The sequence below is a fragment of the Hemicordylus capensis genome, chromosome 2 (assembly GCF_027244095.1).
Source record: "Hemicordylus capensis ecotype Gifberg chromosome 2, rHemCap1.1.pri, whole genome shotgun sequence".
Taxonomy (NCBI): Eukaryota; Metazoa; Chordata; class Lepidosauria; order Squamata; family Cordylidae; genus Hemicordylus; species Hemicordylus capensis.
Genome location: NC_069658.1, coordinates 28,921,804 through 28,941,974, shown reverse-complemented (window position 1 = coordinate 28,941,974; position 20,171 = coordinate 28,921,804). Strand labels below are relative to the sequence as shown.

Here is a 20,171-nt window from a genome sequence, read left to right as displayed (position 1 = left end):
TTATAAAGCCACAGTATACAGTCAAATCACTGGTTTATCTGGCCCAGCACAGTCCACTCAGTCTAGAAGCAGTGCTCCAAGGTCATCTTAGGCAGAGACTTTTCCCAGCACTGCTACTGAGATCATACTGTAGGAAGCTGCCTTATACCGAGTCAGATCATTGGTCCATCTTAGCAGGAAGAGACCTGGTCTTGTGGTAGCAAGCATGACTTGTCACCTTTGCTAAACAGGGCCCACTCAGGTTGCAAATGAAAGGGAGATTAGAAGTATGAGCACTATAAGATATTCCCCTTAGGGGATGGAGCCGCTTTGGGAAGAGCATCAAGGTTTCAAGTTCCCTCCCTGGCATCTCCAAGATAGGCTGAGAGAGACTCCTCACTGCAACCTTCGAGAAACCACTGCCAGTCTGTGTAGAGACAATATTGAACTAGATAGACCTATGCTCCAACTCAGTATACGGCAGCTTCCTGTGTACCAAGCTCAGTACTGCGCTGCCCAGTCTACCTAGACTGGCAGTGGCTTCTCCAAGGTCACAGGCATGAGTTTCTCCCAGCCCTAAGTGGAGATGCCAGGGAGGGAACTTGAAACCTTCCACATGCAGATGTTCTTTCCAGAACAGCTCCATCCCCTTCATGCTTGCTATCACAAGACCTGCTCTCTTCCCCTAACAGGTGGTGCCATGAATGGAATCTGGGGACCTTCCTAATGTAATGTATAAATGCTCCTGCCATGCTGAATTAAACCAAAGGTCCTTGATGATGCAGTATCCAGAGACTTTATACCAAGTCAGACCATTAGTGCAAAAGGCATCTCTGGTATAGGCTCAGGTCTGGCATGAGGAGACAACCAAGACTTGTGTGCACCAGAACATAGTACGGCTGTGCTCATACTCAATAGCATCAGACAGGTTTGAGGCCTGTGCATGCTCCTGTTTTGTGCTTGTAGTAAGCATCAAGGGAGGAGGGAAGTGCTGATGCGAGAGGCTCTCATTGGGTTGGACTCTAACCTACTCAGCAGTTGTACAAGGAGAAAAAGCCCTCCTACTCTTAAGGTGATCACAAAATGTGAGTGAACACAGTGCCTCAATTTTGGTAGGACACTATTTATTCTGTTCAAGGGGCAATCCGCTCCACTATGCATCATGTTTTTCCTTTTTAAGTTAACCTCCCCCCCCTTCGATGAGACAAACCTCTTAACTTTTGAGAAATGTACACTTCTCACTACCTTCATTAGTGTTGCTGTTAAGCTCTTTAACCCAGAATTGCTGAATGTGCAGACTTCCCATTCTGCTGAAGTCAGAAAAGCTTAGTTTACTCTTGCAGTGATCATTAACTCCAGGGCAGAAAGTCTCTGTACTACGGGGGTCATTTAACCTGTAGGGGGAAAAATGCCACTGTACACTAGAGAATTAGACTGTTGCCTCAAGCACAAACACATTAACTGAGGATCTATTTTAAGATGCAAGACCATTTGCTTATTACTCAAAGTGGGGTGCACATTTTCATTGTGGAAGGACAAAGAGAGCCCCAAAAGGTGCTGGACTGTTGGTCCACAAATGTTAGTTTGGAGGTCAGGACCCTGAAGTCAGATCAGTAGACACACCTGGCCTTTCTGCCTGAGGAAGCTGTAAAATGACCACATCTAAGATAGTGACCTTTTTGTTTCATTTTTTTTAGGTTGAGGACTTCTGTACTGTCACATTATTTAGGCAATTACCACAGACACTAGATGAACCATGATTACAGCAATCAAGATATCTACACTAGCTCTCACATGCATTAAGGCCCACTTTGAATTTTGACTTGAATCTCTACTTGTGAGCAGAAAATGCTAGTTTCTAGAATAGTGCTTCTAGCAAAAGGAGACTGCATCTCCTCCTACCTGTTGGATTGTTATACACCTGACAAGTCACAACCAGGGGAAATTAAAAAGCCAGTCTTTACTTTTAAGTAACAGTTGCAAGAATGACAGCCACTAGCAGCATCTGGTGTTCGCTGTGCTTACCAACAGCATGGAGAAACCGATCCAGAGAAAGAACAGATCAAGATGTTCATACAGTACGACACAAAGCCATTCTGCACTCAAAAACATCTCCAAGTGTTTTGGTGTTACAAACATTGATTTTCCGCTCCAGCATTTTGATTTGAACATGGTGTGAATTGACCTATGGCTCTTCTGATGCTATGGTAAACTAACTCACAGCAGGGGACCTGCCAAACAGTAGTCAGAAAGAGCTTGCCATGCTTCTCTTCAACAGCATATTGGATTTCTCAGTCCATACAGCCGATTAGTCATGAACTTTGTACTGCATGATGTGGATGCATCTCTCTATCAATTCAGGAATTGATTCTACACCACAAGGATTGCTATGGATATGTTTGGCCTTTTCAAGTGAAGAAAGAAAAGGTCTTGTAAATAATTTACAAGTCAATTATGCAAACATCTGTAGAATTTATCACAGCTCTCCATTTTAGGCTTTAAAAATTATCTCTTGTTAAAAGGCCGTCCAACATACACTCTTCTAGATGTCAGTGCTTCCATCCACTGTATTGTAAACCATCCTGAATCCCAAAAAATCCAGAGTTCAGCAGCAGGTCAACTTTTCAGATCCCACCATCAGTTTATCTAATGTAACTAGCTCAAATTCCTGAAAAAAAATCTCGTAGAGAAGTTGTGCAGGGATTTAAATGCACATTCCCAAAGTCAAAACCCAACCTCTTGCGCTCCCAACACCAGTAACTCTAGAAAAGATATAAAGATAAGGACATGCAATTCGCAGCTGGTGGGAGACTCAAGGAACTCTGTAGCCTAAGGTTATACCATGTGAATAGCAAACATATGAAGTTCTCCTTATGTCAAGGCCTGTCTGGTTCAGTATGGTCTACACAGGCAGGGGGTGGCAATCTAGGGTTTCAGACGGGTCTTTCTCAACCCTATCTAGATACCAGTGTTTGTTAACAGACAGCCTCCGACCCCATGCAATTCTCGCTTCCTATAGAAGCAAAAGCAGCTAAGCAGAAGACAAGTCCTCCCATTTCTAGATGGAAGTGGTTGGCTTCTGTGACACTTGCCTTTTCTGTGTGGTTTCTGTTGTGGGATATTGGTAGCAAGCACTGCCTTCTACTGCTCAGCAACCTACCAAGCAAAGTACCCACTTATGTGCTTTCCCTAGACTATTGAGTCTCTGGAGCATTCTAGCCATAGAATTTTGTCATTCTTAAAGACATTTTCAAACTTGAAAGTCCCTTCTGCTGTACCAGCATCAATTCTCTGGCAGCTTGGAGAAGAGTCCATGATGAACTTTTAGATGCCATTTTCCAGTCACTCTTATAACGTAACATCAGAACCAGTAAGATCTCTCATATCCCGCACAGGTCCTTGACAGTATATGGTGTACAGTGATGGTCTTCCTCTTAATCACAACAAACATTAATTGTTGCTAATCTCATTAGCAAAAAACAAAGCCCATAGATAAATAGTCGAGGATGACATGACCTTTAGTAAATATTTGGTTCAAAAAAAGATGCATTTTTCTGTGCCATTTGAACTTTGTATAATTTGCTATTGGTCATTAATAAAGTAAAGCCATAATCCTCCTTATCAGATAACATTACAACTGCTTACTTGTTGCAATTACTTCACAACATTCTTGGAACAATGACACTGTGTGGTAATTCACTGTGATTGCTCTGGACTAAGCAGGTTGAAGATTAAAGCCTAAATAACCATACTGTATATGTGAATATACAACACTAAGAATGAATAGCTGTTTCAGTCTTATGTTTCGCTAGCTCCTTGAGCAATTTCACTTTAATTCTGATTACATTAAATGAGGAATATCCAACTAAACAAAGGTCAACACAGAAGCTGCATTTTTGTTTGTGGTTTAAATTTTTTGTTTTGTTGTTCAAGTGTGTTTGCTATTTGGAAAGGAACATTTACAGATTTCCCCCATAAAATTTCAAATCATGGTTTCATCCTGGAAAAATGTGAATACTCAAACTTGGATACACATCAATAATGTCAGAGAGCATACATTGAAGACTATATAAAGATGACAACTTCTTTTCCATGGATCAGACAATTTTATTTGAGTCCTTAAGATGAGCTGGATGCTGCAACAGCAGCTCTCTTGGGCTTTGGAGCTGTTCCTTCACGGAATCCATTCCTGTGTATATAATACATAGAGGAGTCAGGACTACTGTGGATGTTCTACAATGAGCATTTTCGTTAGTAGTATATTATTCATTTTAGTCAGCTTATCTCAGTTACAAGATGAAATCACTTATGAACTCAGATGTTCAGACATTTTTTTTAAAAAAAGAGGAACATCATAGACAAGCTGCTGAAATCTCTTTAGCCAAATTGTATTAATTACAACTCTGTCCAACATACTGAATGTTTTATGGTAATCCTTATTTTAAAAAAACAATTTAAATCATACTTATCTTTTGCTTTAAAAAAAAAACATCAAGGAGAGGAGTATTTCACTCCATTGTTAAGACAATAAACTACAGCAAAAAATTTCAAACACCACTTTAGCACCAGCTATTATCACAAGTTAGAGCAGAACAAATGGTTTGTAGAGCAGTACAGATAAGGCAATTTCCATTTTGGGGGTCTATCTTTTAAGAACTTGCATGACTTTTGCAAACAAGCTTCCAAAATAAAACAGCATATAGCAAAGTAAATACTCTGAAAGGAATCATGGTGTATTTATCATCATCTCTTCCTCATAGGGTCTGTGTGGCAATGGACCAAAAAGCACAACAACGCATACAGTTACATAAGCAAACTGGACTGTGGAATGCACTCCCTGCAGACATCCGTAATTTGAATTCTTTATTGGAATTTAGGAGAGCCCTAAAGCCCTACCTGTTTGGCCTGGCCTTCCAGTGCTCTTAAATTGTTTTAAAGGTGATGTTTGTGAACCGCCCTGAGCTATTTTGTAAGGGCAGTCTAAAAGTTGAACAAACAAACAAATAAATAATAAATAAGCAATGTGCGGAATGCTGTATCAGTTAAATCTATTTTAATCAGCCCAAAGATACCACAAGTATAGTAAATCGACTATATCACCACCATTGGCATATTGACAACTTCAGCATAATTGGACTGGGAATGTATGAAATGAACAAAAACCAATATAAAATTGTCTCAGTTGCAGCATTTTCATATACAGTGCTGGGTAAGAAACCCGCAAGCTTTATCTATATATTATTTGGCTAGAAATATAGCAACCTTTAGGGTTATCACCACACTTCCCAATTTAAAACTATTTGAATTGCCCAAATTGTATTAGAACTAGCTTTATCTTTAACAGCTAGATTGAACTCCAGATGACACTCATTTTCCACAACCTACCTGAATCTACGGTAGACCTTTTTCAGATGCCTCATACGCCCAGTTCCAGTAGTATTGCGCCTTTTGGCCTTAGCACTCCAGTTATCTAGAAAATAAAAAGCAAGCTTCCATCTTACAACCCATAGTTATTAAACCGACTACATAAAACACACACAACTTTCTAAACCAATACAAAATATTTGCTATTAAAGCCCCAGAATTTGTACTTCTAGAGAAGCAAGCTATCACAGAACCAGTTGCACAGAAATACAACATATGTAAAAAATAGTTGTGATATGCCAAGTTAGAAAAAAATGAAAGTTCCTCTTGCATTTGGGAAGAATTTTGCACTTACACTTTCTCTTGCGTTTAGCAGGATATCCACATTTCCCACAGGTGGACTTCTGGAGGTGGTAGGCCTTGGACCCGCACCGACGACACAGAGTGTGCGTCTTATTGCGGCGCTTGCCAAAGGAGGATGTTCCTTTCGTCTGAAAGATATTTTGAAGTTAGTTTACACATGCTGCAATTGCTATAGTTTATGCTGCTTTGTATTATTAATTCATAAAGCTACCAGGTCTGTATATCCGACGTTCTGATTTCAATGTATTTGCAGAGAGACCACCAGGAGAATGCAAACAGAATGCTGGGAACTGTAGTTCCTCCTAGTACTCTCCCCATGGAAAACTACAGTTCCCACATGCCCTCACCCATCCTCCCAGTGCTCCCTCCTGGCAAGCATCAGTCACCCCTGCTTCCTGTGAAAAGCACCTTCCCCACCCCAGTGTCAGAAACCAAAGGTACTGCATGGAGAGAGCTTCGCGGGGATGCGGGGACACTTCCCCACCCCTGAAGCACCAAGAGGTTGCTACAAATCCATCAGAATTGGAACGTCCAATGCACAGGTCTAAAAGAAATCCCAAATGAGTTTGCTTAGAAGTAAACTGTACTGCTTTCAATGAAAGTTACTTTGACTAGGACAAAGGGCCTTTTATGACTAAGAAAACATGTAATTTTCTTCCTCCCACCCAGCGTAAGATTCCCTCCCCACACTCTCAAGCACCGTGACACTCTTGCACACAACCCAAGCCTATGGAACCCAACAGGTCTCTTATTGTGAGCAGTCTGAGAGGGAACGACATTACCCAAGGGCTCTGTGGACCTGGACAATGGACTCCAACAGGCAATCAGCTGTATTGCCTGAGGCAAATAGTATGGCCAGGGGTAGTGGGGGAGAAAATATATTATTCTCTTGCCCACATCAGCTCTGGGCTGTTTTTTCTCTTACATGCCCCCAGACCAAGGGCTTTGGATAGCAGCAGATGGAAATGGGTTACAAGTTTAGAAGGTTCTTCAACCTACACACATTGACAAACAATCTGTACGCAACAAGTATCTGTAAAATACTATACAAGAAACATGTCATACACTTATAGCCTAGAAAGCTAGCTTAGCCACTGTGATCGAAGTATGAACTGTAAAATTTCCATTTACGTTTCCACCCCTACTGCAAACCTTAGGCTAGTAATCTTAGACAAGCCATTATCACTCAGCCTTACTCCACACTCTGCAAAATGAAGACAATCCTGGTTTACCTTACAGGTCCGTTGCAAGGACTAAAGCAATGGTAAATAGTGGCAGTCTTTGAAGACCAAATATGCACTACATATGTTATCTCTAGCATACCACTTGTACATGTGCCTAACCAAAAATTTCACTGGTGAGGGATTTCTAAGATGAAGCCATATGTCTTCAATTTCCACTGAATGACGGAGGCTACAATAACTTTAACACATATTTACAGGTATTCACTCATTTTATTCTTCCTACTCTTTTCCACCACTAGCCTCATAATAAAGAAAAAGGTATAATTGCACAGTCACTTGAGAATAAGTTACATGGGGATTGGCAGGGATCAATTCTGAGCAAAGATGAAGAGGCTCAGGCTGTAAAACATCTTCCACATTCCTTTATATTTCCATACATGCATATTTATTTTCTGCTCCCTCCAAGGAGCCCAGAATGATGATGTGGGTTATCATCACAACCAGCCTGTAAGGTGGGATAGGCTGAGAGATCAGTGACTGGCCCAGAGGCAAGCAGTGAGTTTCATGGCTGAAATGGGGCTTTGAACTCAGGGCTCCCTAGTGCTAAACCAACACTCTAACCACTACACCACACTTGTTCTCAACAGAATTCATATGATTCAGTAAAGGTAAAGTGTGCTGTCAAGTCAGTGTCAACTCCTGTCAACCACAGAGCCCAGTGGTTGTCTTTGGTAGATTACAGGAAGGGTTTACCATTGCCACCTCCCGTGCAGTGTGAGATGATGCCTTTCAGCATCTTCCTATATCGTTGTTGCCCGATATAGGTGTTTCCCATAGTCTGGGAAACATACCAGCAGGGATTCAAACTGGCAACCTCTGGCTTGCTTGTCAAGTCATTTCCCCACTGCACCATTAGGTGGCTCATAGGATTCATTAAGATAGCCTTAAATATTTCACCTCAAGTTACTCTATGCACCTCACCACAGCTTGTAAATAACCCCTTCTAGATCTATACTCTTTAAAACAATTTTATAACACACACCACCACAAGGTAATTTACTATTATTCTCAGATAAGCTTTATCAAAGCATTTTCAGTAAATAAAGGGCTACATGCACAGAAAGAATCTACTGGATCAGAACAAAAGCCCATCATTCCAATCCCCAGTGCCCACCTAGGGACATAGGAAGCTGCCATATACTGTGTCACACTATTGGTCTATCTAGCTCAGTAGTGTCTTCACAGATTGGCAGCGGCTTCTTCAAGTTTGTAGGCAGGAATTATTAAATTGGTTGCCAGAATCTGAGGGGTATACTCGTGGGTCAAATGGCCATAACCCAAAATCTGGCTTTTAAAAAGCCAATCTGGCAATCTCAGCCCTATCTTGGAGAAGCCAGGGAGGGAACTTGGAACTTTCTGCTCTTCCCAGAGCGGCTCCATCCCCTGAGGGGAATATCTTCCAGTGCTCACACTTAAGAGCATAAGAACAGCCCTGCTGGATCAGGCCCAAGGCCCATCTAGTCCAGCATCCTGTTTCGCACAGTGGCCCACCAGATGCTGCCGGAAGCCACAGGCAGGAATTGAGGGCATGCCCTCTCTCCTGCTGTTACTCCCCTGCAACTGGTACTCAGATGCATCCTGCCTTTGAGGCTGGAGGTGGCCCACAGCCCTCCAACTAGTAGCCATTGATAGAACTCTCCTCCATGAAATTATCCAAACCCTTCTTAAAGCCATCCAGGTTGTTGGCTATCATCACATCTTCTGGCAGAGAATTCCACAAGTGGATTATGCATTGTGTAAAAAGTACTTCCGTGTGTTGGTTCTAGATTTCCCGGCAATCAATTTCATGGGATGACCCCTGGTTCTAGTGTTATGGGAGAGGAATTTCTCTCTATCCACTTTCTCCACACCATGCATGATTTTATAGACCTCTATCATGTCTCCCCACAGTCATCTTTTTTTAAACTAAAAAGCCCCAGGTGTTGTAGTCTTGCCTCATAAGAAAGGTGCTCTAGGCCCCTGATCATCTTGGTTGCACTCTTCTGCACCTTTTCCAATTCTACAACGTCCTTTTTAAGATGTGGTGACCAGAATTGTATGCAGTACTCCAAGTGTGGTCGCACCACAGTTTTGTATAAGGGCATTATAATGTTAGCATTTTTATTTTCAATCCCCTTCCTAATGATCCCTAGCATGGAATTTGCCTTTTTCACAGCTGCCGACACTTTCAACAAGCTGTCCACCACGACACCAAGATCCCTCTCCTGATCAGTCACCGACAGCTCAGATCCCATCAGCATATACTTGAAGTTGGGGTTTTTCGTTCCAATGTGCATCTAGTCTCCCATTCATGTGCAACTAGGGTGGACCCTGCTTAGCTACCATACTACAAGACCAGCTCTCAGATACCTCTGAGAAGCCCAGGACATGAAGGCAACAGCCCGCGCCTACTGTTGCTCCTCCAGTAATTAGTATTCAGACACATATTGCCTCTAAACATGGACCCACACACCTGCATAACTAATAGCCAATGACAGACTCGTGGGTCATCAATGTGCCCAATCTTTTAAATCCATCACCATATCCAATGGCAACAAATTCCATAAATCAATCATGTGTTGACTAAGAACTAATTTTCCTTGTCTGGCCTGAATCTTCTGCCAATCCATTTCTTTGAAGATGCCAATTTGTACTTCCACCTTCTCTAAAAATAAAGTGTGCCTCAAGTCGATTTCCACTCCTGGCGCTCACAGAGCCCTGTGGTTTTCTTTTGGTAGAATACAGGAAGGGTTTACCATTGCCTCCTCTTGCACAGTGTGAGATGGTGACTTTCAGCATCTCCCTATATCGCTGCTTCTCAATATAGGTGTTTCCCATAGTCTGGGAAACATACTATTGGGGATTTGAACCGGCAACCTTGTGTTTGCTAGTCAAGCATTTTCCCGCTGTGCCACTTAAGGTGACCTCCACCTTTTCTACACATGCAGAACTTTATAAACCTCTATTATATCCTGCTAAGCCACCTAAAGGCACAGCAGGGAAATGACCTGCCTAGGGAACAAGAGGTTGCTGATTCGAATCCCTGCTGGTATGTTTCCCAGAATATAGGCAACACCTGTATCAGGCAGCAGTGATATAGGAAGGTGCTGTAAGGCACCATCTCACAATGCACAGGAGGAGGCAATGGTAAACCCCTCCTGTATTCTACCAAAGAAAACCACAGGGCTGTGTGATTGCCAGGAGTTGACACTGACTCAAGGGCACAACTTTACTTATCTTATATCTCCCTACCTAGCCCTCTCTTTTCTAACATAAAAAGCCCCAGATGTTTTAATAATTATTCACAGGGAATTTTTCAAACTTTGGATCATTTTGGTTGCCCTCTTCTACTTCTGCAATATCCCCTTAAAAAAAAAAAAGATGGAGGTCACACCACAGACTGCAACAACAGCATTACAAAATAAGCAGTTTTATTTTCAGTCCTTTCCCTAATAGAGCATTAGGCATTTCTGGAGCACTACATGCATCCTACAGGAGCTTCACTGGTTGCCAGGCTGCTTCTGTGCTAGAGCCAAAGTGCTGGTTTTGACCTTTAAAACCCTACACAATCTGGGATTGATATCTGTCGGACTGCATTTGCCCATGTGAATCTGCCAGGACCCTTCACTCATCATTCTGGACCCTTCTCACAGCCCCACCACTGGGTGTGATTTGTTGGTGGGAAGAGACAGGGCCTTCTCAGTTGTGGCCCTTTGGTTGAGATCTTAAGATGCTTTTTAAGAAAGGCTTTTAGATGTTTTGAGTACAATCTCCTGGGTATTTTAAGTTTGCAATTGGGCCAGTTTTAATTGGTTTATTTTATTCTATCTGATGAGTTATTTATTTTACCATTTTGTTGTTAGCCACCCTGAGCAGTACTGCACTGGTTGGGCAAGATAGAAGTATTTTAAATAAGTTTGCTTCCCGCCCCCCACAGAATTTGTCACACACTGAGTTGGTTTTGCAAAGACACCCTCTTCCATACACAATCTAGCCACTGAAAAATACAAATTCTACAGCTAACATTGAAATTGTGCTAGAAACGACCTGAAACTTACTCATGGGACGAATTAGAGAAGTCAGGAAGGCAAGCATCTGTGCACTGCTTATCTGTGCATTGCTCGTCTACCTTTCTCAGTCTGGCTGCACTACCAAATCGCATTTGAGACTGTTGTGAAACAACAAGCAGCGGCACACAGAGCAAATGGAGAGCCCAAATATCAAGAACGCATCTTAGGACAAAAGGATTCCTTTGGGACACTGAGCTGCTCTTAATCCGAATAAGACTGCCGCCCAGCCAGAGTGCCTCTTCCGTGACTGCAGGCCTAACAAGACATTGGCGGGCCCCACAGGATCTGCTCTTTTGCACAGCCCAAGCAAAAAGCTCGCTGGCTGGCGCTCCGCGGGCCTAGACTTGGGAGCAGCACTCAACCTCGGGGTGGCGAGCGGGCCCATCGCCCCTGAGGCAGACGGGGGAAATATACGGCTCTGCCGCCTTAGTCAACTCCAGGGAGCTTTTTCCTCAGGCTCCCCAAGTCGAGGAGTTTCGGATGGCGACAGATGGAACCAGATTCCCAACCACCCTCTACCCCACACTCACCATCTTCCTTCAGCCGCAAGACGAAAGAGAGCTTGCTCCGCCCCCAATTTCCGCTATGAGCTTGCCGCGCTTCCGCCAACGTGGGTGCAACGATTGAAGCTTTCCGGCCACCTAACGATGAGAGGAGCGTAGCCGGATGTAAAAAGGTGTAACGCAGGGAGTTAGGCTGGGAAGGACCAGGTGGTGGCGCTGGCGATTGACGCTACAGTTCGAAGCAAAGTTCTAGACTGTGCGGGGCTCAGCAGGAAGAGAGAGAATTTCCGTCATAGAGCTTGAGGGAAATTTGCTGGACTTTCGCTTGGCTTTTTCTTTGCCGCCCTTCTGGCATCTCAGCCTTTTACTTCCCGTACTGGAAGAAAGACGAAATGGAATTAAGGCAGGCTGCAAGATCTATGCACGTTTACCTGGGAGCTAAACTGGGATATTCCTCTGAGCAGATATGCATAGGAGTGTGCTGCACCCCGCGTTCGTCTGTCACACACCAGCATTTCAGTTTGGAAATGTGAATAGGAGTGGCAGAAGCAGCTCAAAAGGCCACTTTAGAATAAAGCCCTTTTCACACGTTGCGTTCAATGCATGTACAAAAAAGAGTCGGTCCCACAATACTTTGAGTGCAGGGCCCACCGCACACAATTAGGATGTGAATGCACACATCCTTGTCCAGACTCCTAGGGGGTATTTTCCTCTAATTGCCTGGTGGTGAGTGGGTGTGGTCTGAACTCCTTTACCCATGGCACAAATGCCAGTTTAAATACGACCTGATTGCAGGAGCTCTCAAACTGTGGGTTGGAGAACCTTCCTGGAGGGTCACACAAGTCATATTAAAGGGAATTGGAAAGGAGCTGTTGGTCCTATTGTCTACCCAGACTGGGAGCGGCTTCTACAAGGTTGCAGCTGGGAGGAGTCTATCTCAGCCCTGTCTTGGAGATGCCAGGGAGGGAACCTGGAACCTAGATGCGCTTCCCAGAAAGGCAATATCCCCTAAGGGGAATATCTCACAGTGCTCACACATCAAGTCTCCCATTCATATGCAAGCAGGTCAGACCCTGCTTAGCTAAAGGGACAAGACATGCTTGCTACCACAAGACCAGCTCTCCATTTGACACAGTCAGCAGCCGCCTCACCCTGCCTCATGGAAGGGCTGCCCCGGTGAATCCTTCCCCTTGCCGCTGCAGTCCTGGGGGCAAATGTTAACTGGAGCAGAACTCTTTCTGATAGAGAGAGGGGAAACAAGTTTCTTGTAGTGACTCCTCCACTGACAGATGCTAGGCTGACCTTCCCCTTGTCCTCTAGTCCTTCCTGGGATGCAAGAGTGTACAACTTCCCAGTGACCTTTGGCCAAAGGATGGAGCATGCTTCACTGCAGCTCTTGCAGTGCCTAATCAACTAGTAATGGGGACAGTGTCCATTTGGGTTGGGAGGAGGGGAAACAAGGTCCCTGTATTAACTCCTTTTTTGGCTGATGTTTAGGACCAGGCTTATGTTCCTCCTTGCTCTGAGCCCTATTTACACAAGCTGTCCAATGCATCTACAATAGTACACTTCCCATCTGTACTCTGTCTTTGAGGAGTCTGTGCTCAGGTTGTTTTAATGATTGATTGATTTCTATACCGCCCTTCCAAAAATGGCTCATTAAAACATTAAAACAAAAATAAAATCAATTAACTGTTAAAATTGAAAACTGTAAAAACAACATAAAATCATTAAAACAATTAGAACAGTTTTTAAAACCCTGGAAAACCAGGCCAAACCTTTACAGTTTAAAAACAGTTTAAAAGCTCCGGAAGGCCAGGCCAAACAGACAGGTCTTTTTTTGCTTTTTAAATTTTTTATTGGTTTTTACAATATCTTAACAAACCCGTTACATCTAATTAAGTAAATATTGACTTCCCACTCACCAATCTGCACGATTCATTAACTATACAAGTCAACCATTGCTATAGTAATTCAAAACATATATCCTACACATTGCAAACTAGATTTTACTCTATCCAACCTGCTATTATTACTAAATTTCAAACCCAGCTGAAAAATTGATATTAGAAAAATAGTTCTTTAAGTATAGTAAGAATGGTTTCCAATCTTCTTTAAAACATTCCAAGTTTCCATTCCTTATCAGTACTGTAAGTTTTGCCATCTCAGCATATTCCAAAATTTTTATCAACCAGTCTTCTTTTGAGGGCATTTCCTTGTCCTTCCATTTCTGTGCATATACTATTCTGGCCGCCGTGGTTGCATACATAAAAAATGTTAAGTTTCTTCTTAAAAACTCTCCTTGCGTTATTCCCAACAGGAAGGATTCTGGCCTCTTAGGAAATGTAATTTTAAAAATTTTCTTCAACTCATTATATATCATATCCCAAAAGGCCTTTGCCTTCCCGCAAGACCACCACATATGAAAAAATGTTCCTTCACAATGTCCACATTTCCAACATTTGTTTGAAACATTTTTATACATTAATGCTAATTTTTTGGGTGTCAAATACCACCTGTACATCATCTTATAATAATTTTCTTTTAAAGTATAACATGCAGTGAACTTTAAATCCATTTTCTAAAATTTTCCCCAAGCTGCCATATCTATATTATGACCCACATCTTGAGCCCATTTTATCATAGTCGTTTTAACCACTTCATCTCTTGTCTCCTCCAAAAGCAAAAGCTTATACATCTTAGAAACTAATTTTTCGTCATTTTCACACAGCTCCTTCTCAAACCTCGACATTTGATCCTCAAATCCAACTTTAAGATCCTTCTTATAGATTTCATTTAACTGATGGTACTGAAACCAGTTACTAACCAAATTTTGTACTTCAATTAGGTTTTTTAATTTACAGCCCTTTTCTTGGAAACATAACAAATCCCTATAGGTACCCCATTCAGGTTGCATATTTATCTCTTTACGTGCTAAAGCTTCAATCACGGGTAGCCATAATGGAGTTTTAGATTCCAACCATTTTTTATATTTTACCCACACTCTCATTAGGCTCCTTCTTACATAGTGATTAAGAAAATCTTTATGCACTTTACTTTTATCATACCACAGATATGAATGCCATCCAAACCTTCTATCGAATCCTTCCAGATCAAGTATTCTGGGATTTCTTAATGTTATCCATTCTTTTAACCACGTCAAACAAACAGCATCAAAATACAACCTTAAATCTGGCAGGGTAAGACCACCTCTTTCTTTAGCATCGGTTAAATTTTTAAATTTAATTCTTGGTCTTTTCCCTTGCCAGACAAATTTGGTTATGTCCTTTTGCCATTGCTTGAAGCAAGTTAAGGTGTTAATTATAGGAATAGTCTGAAAAAAAACGCAGCATTTTAGGTAAAACATTCATTTTCACAACTGAAATTCTTCCCATTAAAGATAAGTTCATTCTAGTCCATCTTTGCAAGTCAGTTTTTACTGTATTCCATATTTTGATATAATTATTTTAAAACAACAAAGAGTTTTTGTTTGTCAACCAGACGCCCAAGTATTTAATTTTTTTCTCCACTTTCAGTTCACTTATCTCAAAAAATCTATCATTAGATTTCTGGTCCATATTTTTTGTCAACACCTTCGTTTTAGTCTTATTTATATAAAACCCGGCCAGTTGGCTAAATTGTTGTATTTTTTCCAAAAGTCTTCCGATCTTCTCTAATGGATTTTCTAGAAAAAACACTACATCATCCGCAAAGGCTCTAAGTTTATACTCCTGTTTCCCAACTTTCAGGCCTTGTATTTGATCATCTTCTCTAATATTTCTACAAAGCACTTCCAGTACTATTATAAAAAGTAATGGGGAAAGTGGACAGCCTTGTCTAGTTCCTTTTTGTATTTTACAATTATCTGATAGTTCCCCATTTATAATAATTTTAGCGTATTGCTCCGAATATATTGTCTTAATAGCTCTAAAAAATTATTACCAACTCCCATTACATCCAGTATCCTCCACGTAAACTGCCAGGAGACATTATCAAATGCTTTCTCTGCATCCAGAAAGATCATAGCTATCTGTTTATCATTGTGTTTTTCGTAATACTCCAATACATTCAAAACTGTTCTCACATTATCTCTTAATTGCCGTTTTGGAAAAAGGCTGCTTGATCTTCATGAATAAAAAACCTTAATACAACCTTCATTCTCCTTGCCAAAATGGCAGCAAAAAGTTTATAATCATTATTTAAGAGTGAGATTGGCCTGTAGTTCTTGACTTGCGTTAAATCTTGATCCGGTTTTGCAATTACTGCAATATTGGCATACTTCCAAGACTCCGGCATAATTCCTCTTTGCAAAATATCATTCATCGTCCATTGTAAAGGCTGTAATATTTGATCTTTAAAAGATTTGTAGTACGAAGCTGGTAACCCATCGGGCCCTGGCGCCTTATTTGCTTTGCTTTGATTTATTACTTCTGTTATTTCCATTATTGATATTGGTGCATTCATAATTTCTATATGATCCTTAGAAAGTTTTGGAATATTTTGTGTCTTGAGAAATTTGTTGATTTTTATATCTTCTGCTTTGTTTCATTTATATAATTCAGAATAGTATCTAAAGAATTCCCTTTTTATTTCCCTTTCGTCATAGGAAAGCCCATTTTTTGTTAATATCTTGGATATATACTTATTCTTTTTCTCACTTCTAATTTTCCAAGCCAACAACTTGCCTGGTTTGTTTGCAAATTCAAATGACTTTTGCTTCACATATTTAAAGTTCCGTTCAACTTCATTTAATAGTAACATAGAGAGCTGCTGCTGAAGCACTTTAATGACTTGAATAGTCTTCTTTTTGTCCTTAGCCTATAGAAGTTCTCTTTCTTTTTTAGAAATCTCCATCAATAATCCCTCTTTTTTCAATCCCCTTTGTTTTTTAAAGTATGCATTTTGTTGTATAAAAAACCCTCTCATAACCGCTTTTCCTGCATCCCAAACTATTTTGTTATCCATTCCTTGATTTAAATTCAGTTCAAAATAGTCCTTTAACTTCCTTTTGGCTTTCTCCACAACGTCCGGTTTTTTCAGCAAGTGTTCATTCAGTCTCCAGCGAAAGGAAACTGTTCCCTTCTTCTTCCATGTAAAGCAAATTGCATTATGATCTGAAAAGGTTCTGGGCAAGATATCCATTCTTTTCATACATGGCGTAATAGATTTGGATGTCCAGACCCTATCTATCCTTGAATGAGATTTGTATCTTTCAGAGAAATAAGTATATTCCTTTGCATTTGAGTTTTTGATTCTCCACAAGTCATAGAGATCCATATGTTCTACTAAATTTTAAAAAAGCTTTAGGTAGCCTGCCTTGCAAATACCTTTCAGACGTATCAGATTTTCTATCCAAGGATGTAGAGACAACTCCATTTAAATCTCCCAGTAAAACTAAATTAGGATTCGATAACTCAGACATCTTCTGTTCTAGATATTTATAAAATTCTACTTTTTTTTCATTGGGTGCATAAATTCCAATTATCACCGTTTTGATTCCAGAAACTAAGATTTCCAAAGCTAGCACCCTACCTTCTTCATCTTTAAAAATCAACTTGGGTTCAAATTGTTGTTTCACATAAAGCACTACCCCTCTTTTTTTTCTTATCAGAGGAAATGAATTCTTGTCCCAAGGCCTTATTAACCAAATATTTTCTGTCTTGTTTTCTAATATGTGTCTCTTGTAAGCATACAATGTCCAAGCTTTGTTTTTAAGAAAATGAAAAACTTTTACCCTTTTGGTTTTGTTATTTAATCCATTTACGTTCCATGGAGCTATTTTATAATCCATCTTGGCTAGTTAGAATTATGTGTTGAAGGCACTGGGTGCTCAGAAGTTTAAGTTTTTTTATATTTCCGCCAAAATTCTTGCGCTTTGAGGAGCTCTGTGAATCTGTTCCTCTTCCCCTTGAAGAAAAAGGAGACCCCTTCAGATACTTCCCATCTAAAACGTATTCCATTGGCATTTAAAGCATCTGTTAAAAATTTGTAATCCTAACATTTCTTTAAAATCCTGGATGGTATTTCTTTCAGAACCTTTACCTGTTGAGCTTCAATAGTAAGGGCTTTGGCAAAATGTGCTTGCAGTATCTGCTCTGTAATTGATTTGGAGGTGAATTGAACCAGGCAATCCCTAGATAATTTGTTTATTGTGGCAAATTCAGAATTCAGACGAAAAGCTGCATCTATCTGCTGTTCCATCTCTTCACTTGAAATTCCCCAAAGTAATGCAAGTTCCTCCCTAAGCACTTTTTTGATATCTTGACCAATTTTTTCTGGAATTCCTCTAAACCTCAGGAAATGCTCTTTTTGCCTCAGCTCCAACAAAGCCATTTGATCTAATAGTTTTCCCCTGTCATTTCTTAGTGATCCCACATCTTGCTCCAGGCTTTCCACCCTTCTTTTAAATTCTTTGTTGTCTTCCGCCAATTTTTCCACTGTCTCCTCAATATTTGATGTTCTCTTATTAAGTGTTTGTATATCCTGACTAACTTGTTGGAGGGTGCCAGTATTAGCTTCTAGTAACTGTTTCATAGCAACTAGTGTTTCATTTAACTCTGAAGACATTTTCCCTTCACCCAGGCCTGGGTTTGGAACAGAAAGTCTCCTAGTTTGTGTTTGGGTCTGTGTTTGGCTCTGCTGCTTTGCCTTTTGCATTATTTACAACTCCTCCAGCAACACCGCTTTTACAGCAAGATTCAGCCTCCTTGTTGTCCAAGAAAGTAGAGGCCTGCAATTATTTTTATTTTCCAGATAAACTCAGCTCCAGACCGCAACTCTTCTGTCTTATCACCGCCAGTTTAATTTCCCCCACGGTTCAATACTCCGCCTTCTTCCTCTAATTGGTGCACTTCATAATAGATATTTTCAACAGCAAACAGCAAATCACTTGTTCCTTAAGTTAAACTCTCTCAGGAGGTACTAAAAAAAAAAAAAAATTCCCACTGCTTTGCTTTTTTAAGTTTTGAAACTTTTAGCCATCAGTTCAATTTTTAAATTCCAGCATTTAATACACAGATTGAATATCCATCCTTAATTTATAGTTAGCAGACGTACGACATCTTCACAGCATCGGCTTGACATCTGACCAATCTTTACAGCAAAAGCAGGTAGAATTCCAGCAATTTATCACTAATCACGCTGAGAGGTGAGTTTCTTGAACTTTAACCATTAATTATAATCCAAACCGAAAGAAATTGGATGCCAGACCGGCTTCTGTCCATTGGATTTCCGATGAAGGAGTGTAGCTTGATGAATCCCAGCCCCCACTGCTCGACTTAAATCAAAGCTGTACTTTCCAGCGCAGCCTTGAGATAAGGAGCAGGCTCCGGGGGGATGCAGTGGTCAATCTTGATCCAAACCCTTTAATCCAGGGTGGTGGTGGTGGGGGCGTTATGAAGGCTCAAAACCCCCCAAAATAACTCCTCCTTGGTCTCCCCTGTCGAGAAGTGTGCAGCCTCATTAGCAGTCCAACCAGAAGTCTAGGCCAAACAGATAGGTCTTAAGCTCTCCTGAAGGCCAATAATGAATTCAGATTAAAGATTTCTGCCAGGAGTGCATTCCACAGCCCAGGAGCTGCTACAGAGAAGGCCCGCCTCTGAGTTACCACCAGATGTGTTGGTGGTAACTGAAGACGGACCTCCTGAAATGACCTTAATGTGTGGTGGGGATCATACAGAAGAAGGCGATCTCTAAGATAACTCGGACCTAAGCTGTTCAGGGCTTTAAAGGTAATAACCAGCACTTTGTATTTTGCCTGGAAACATATCAGCAGCCAGTGCAGCTGTTTCAAAACATGCATTATATGGTTTCTCCAGGTTGCCCCAGAGACCAATCTGGCTGCCACATTTTGAACTAACGGAAGTTTCTGAACTACGTACAAAGGCAGCCCCACGTAGAGAACATTGCAATAGTCAAGCCTGGATGTTACCAGCTGATGCACCACTGTTTTGAGGCCATCCTCTTCAAGGAATGGACGTAGCTTTCGAATCAGCTGACGCTGATAGAAAACAGTCCTGGCCATAGCCTCCACTTGAGATACCAGGGTGAGGCCTGGGTCCAGGAGTACTCCCAAGCTGTGTACCTGCTCCTTCCGGGGGAGTGCAACCCCATCCAGCACAGGAAGCTCTAACTCTTCCCTCAGATTCTGAGCCCCTACAATGAACACCTCCATCTTGCTTGGATTCAGTTTCAATTTGTTATCCCTCATCCAGCCCATTACTACCTGTAGGCAGGCATTTAGGGAATGAATGCCATTTCCTGATGCTGAAGATGAAAAGGAGAAGTAGATTTGGGTATCAGCATACTGAAAACACCCAGCACCAAGACTCCTGATGACCTCATCCAGCGGTTTCATATAGATATTGAAAAGCATTGGTGACAGAATGGAGCCCTGAGAGACTCCATATAACAGCTCCTGTTTTGAGGAGCAACTGTCACCAAGCTCCACCATCTGGAATCTACCCGAGAGATAGGAGCAGAACCACTGCAAAGCAGTGCCCCCTATCCCCAACTTCCCCAGGCGATCCAGAAGGATACCATGGTTGATGGTATCAAATGCCGCAGAGAGAACTAAAATGCTGCAGAGAGATGGTACAGTGGTTAGAGTGCTGGACTAGGACCGGGGAGACCTGAGTTCAAATCCCCATTCAGCCATGATGCTAGCTGGG

At 41.4% G+C, this 20,171-nt stretch overlaps 1 protein-coding gene and 1 non-coding gene across 2 annotated transcripts; both read right to left on the bottom strand.

Annotated features, from left to right (window-relative positions):
• Window positions 1-3,479: 3,479 nt before the first annotated feature.
• RPL37 (ribosomal protein L37) lies at window positions 3,480-11,685 on the bottom strand. The gene is made up of 4 exons (XM_053292892.1): window positions 11,530-11,685; window positions 5,699-5,834; window positions 5,365-5,449; window positions 3,480-4,168 (listed from the first exon to the last, which is right to left on the bottom strand). The coding sequence occupies exons 1-4, from the start codon at window positions 11,530-11,532 to the stop codon at window positions 4,099-4,101; spliced, it is 294 nt and encodes a 97-aa protein (XP_053148867.1). The 5' UTR covers window positions 11,533-11,685; the 3' UTR covers window positions 3,480-4,098.
• Window positions 4,257-4,344, bottom strand: LOC128348438 (small nucleolar RNA SNORD72). The gene has a single exon (XR_008318157.1). It is a non-coding gene; the product is annotated as a small nucleolar RNA SNORD72 (small nucleolar RNA).
• Window positions 11,686-20,171: the final 8,486 nt, after the last annotated feature.

Bases quoted from the DNA above. Each gene is read 5' to 3' on its own strand.
- RPL37 (XM_053292892.1), bottom strand. The intron at 5,450-5,698 runs GTAAGTGCAAAA...TTTATTTTCTAG, and splicing joins TGCTAAACGCAAGAGAAAGT to ATAACTGGAGTGCTAAGGCC. The intron at 4,169-5,364 runs GTAGGTTGTGGA...TTATATACACAG, and splicing joins AAGGTCTACCGTAGATTCAG to GAATGGATTCCGTGAAGGAA.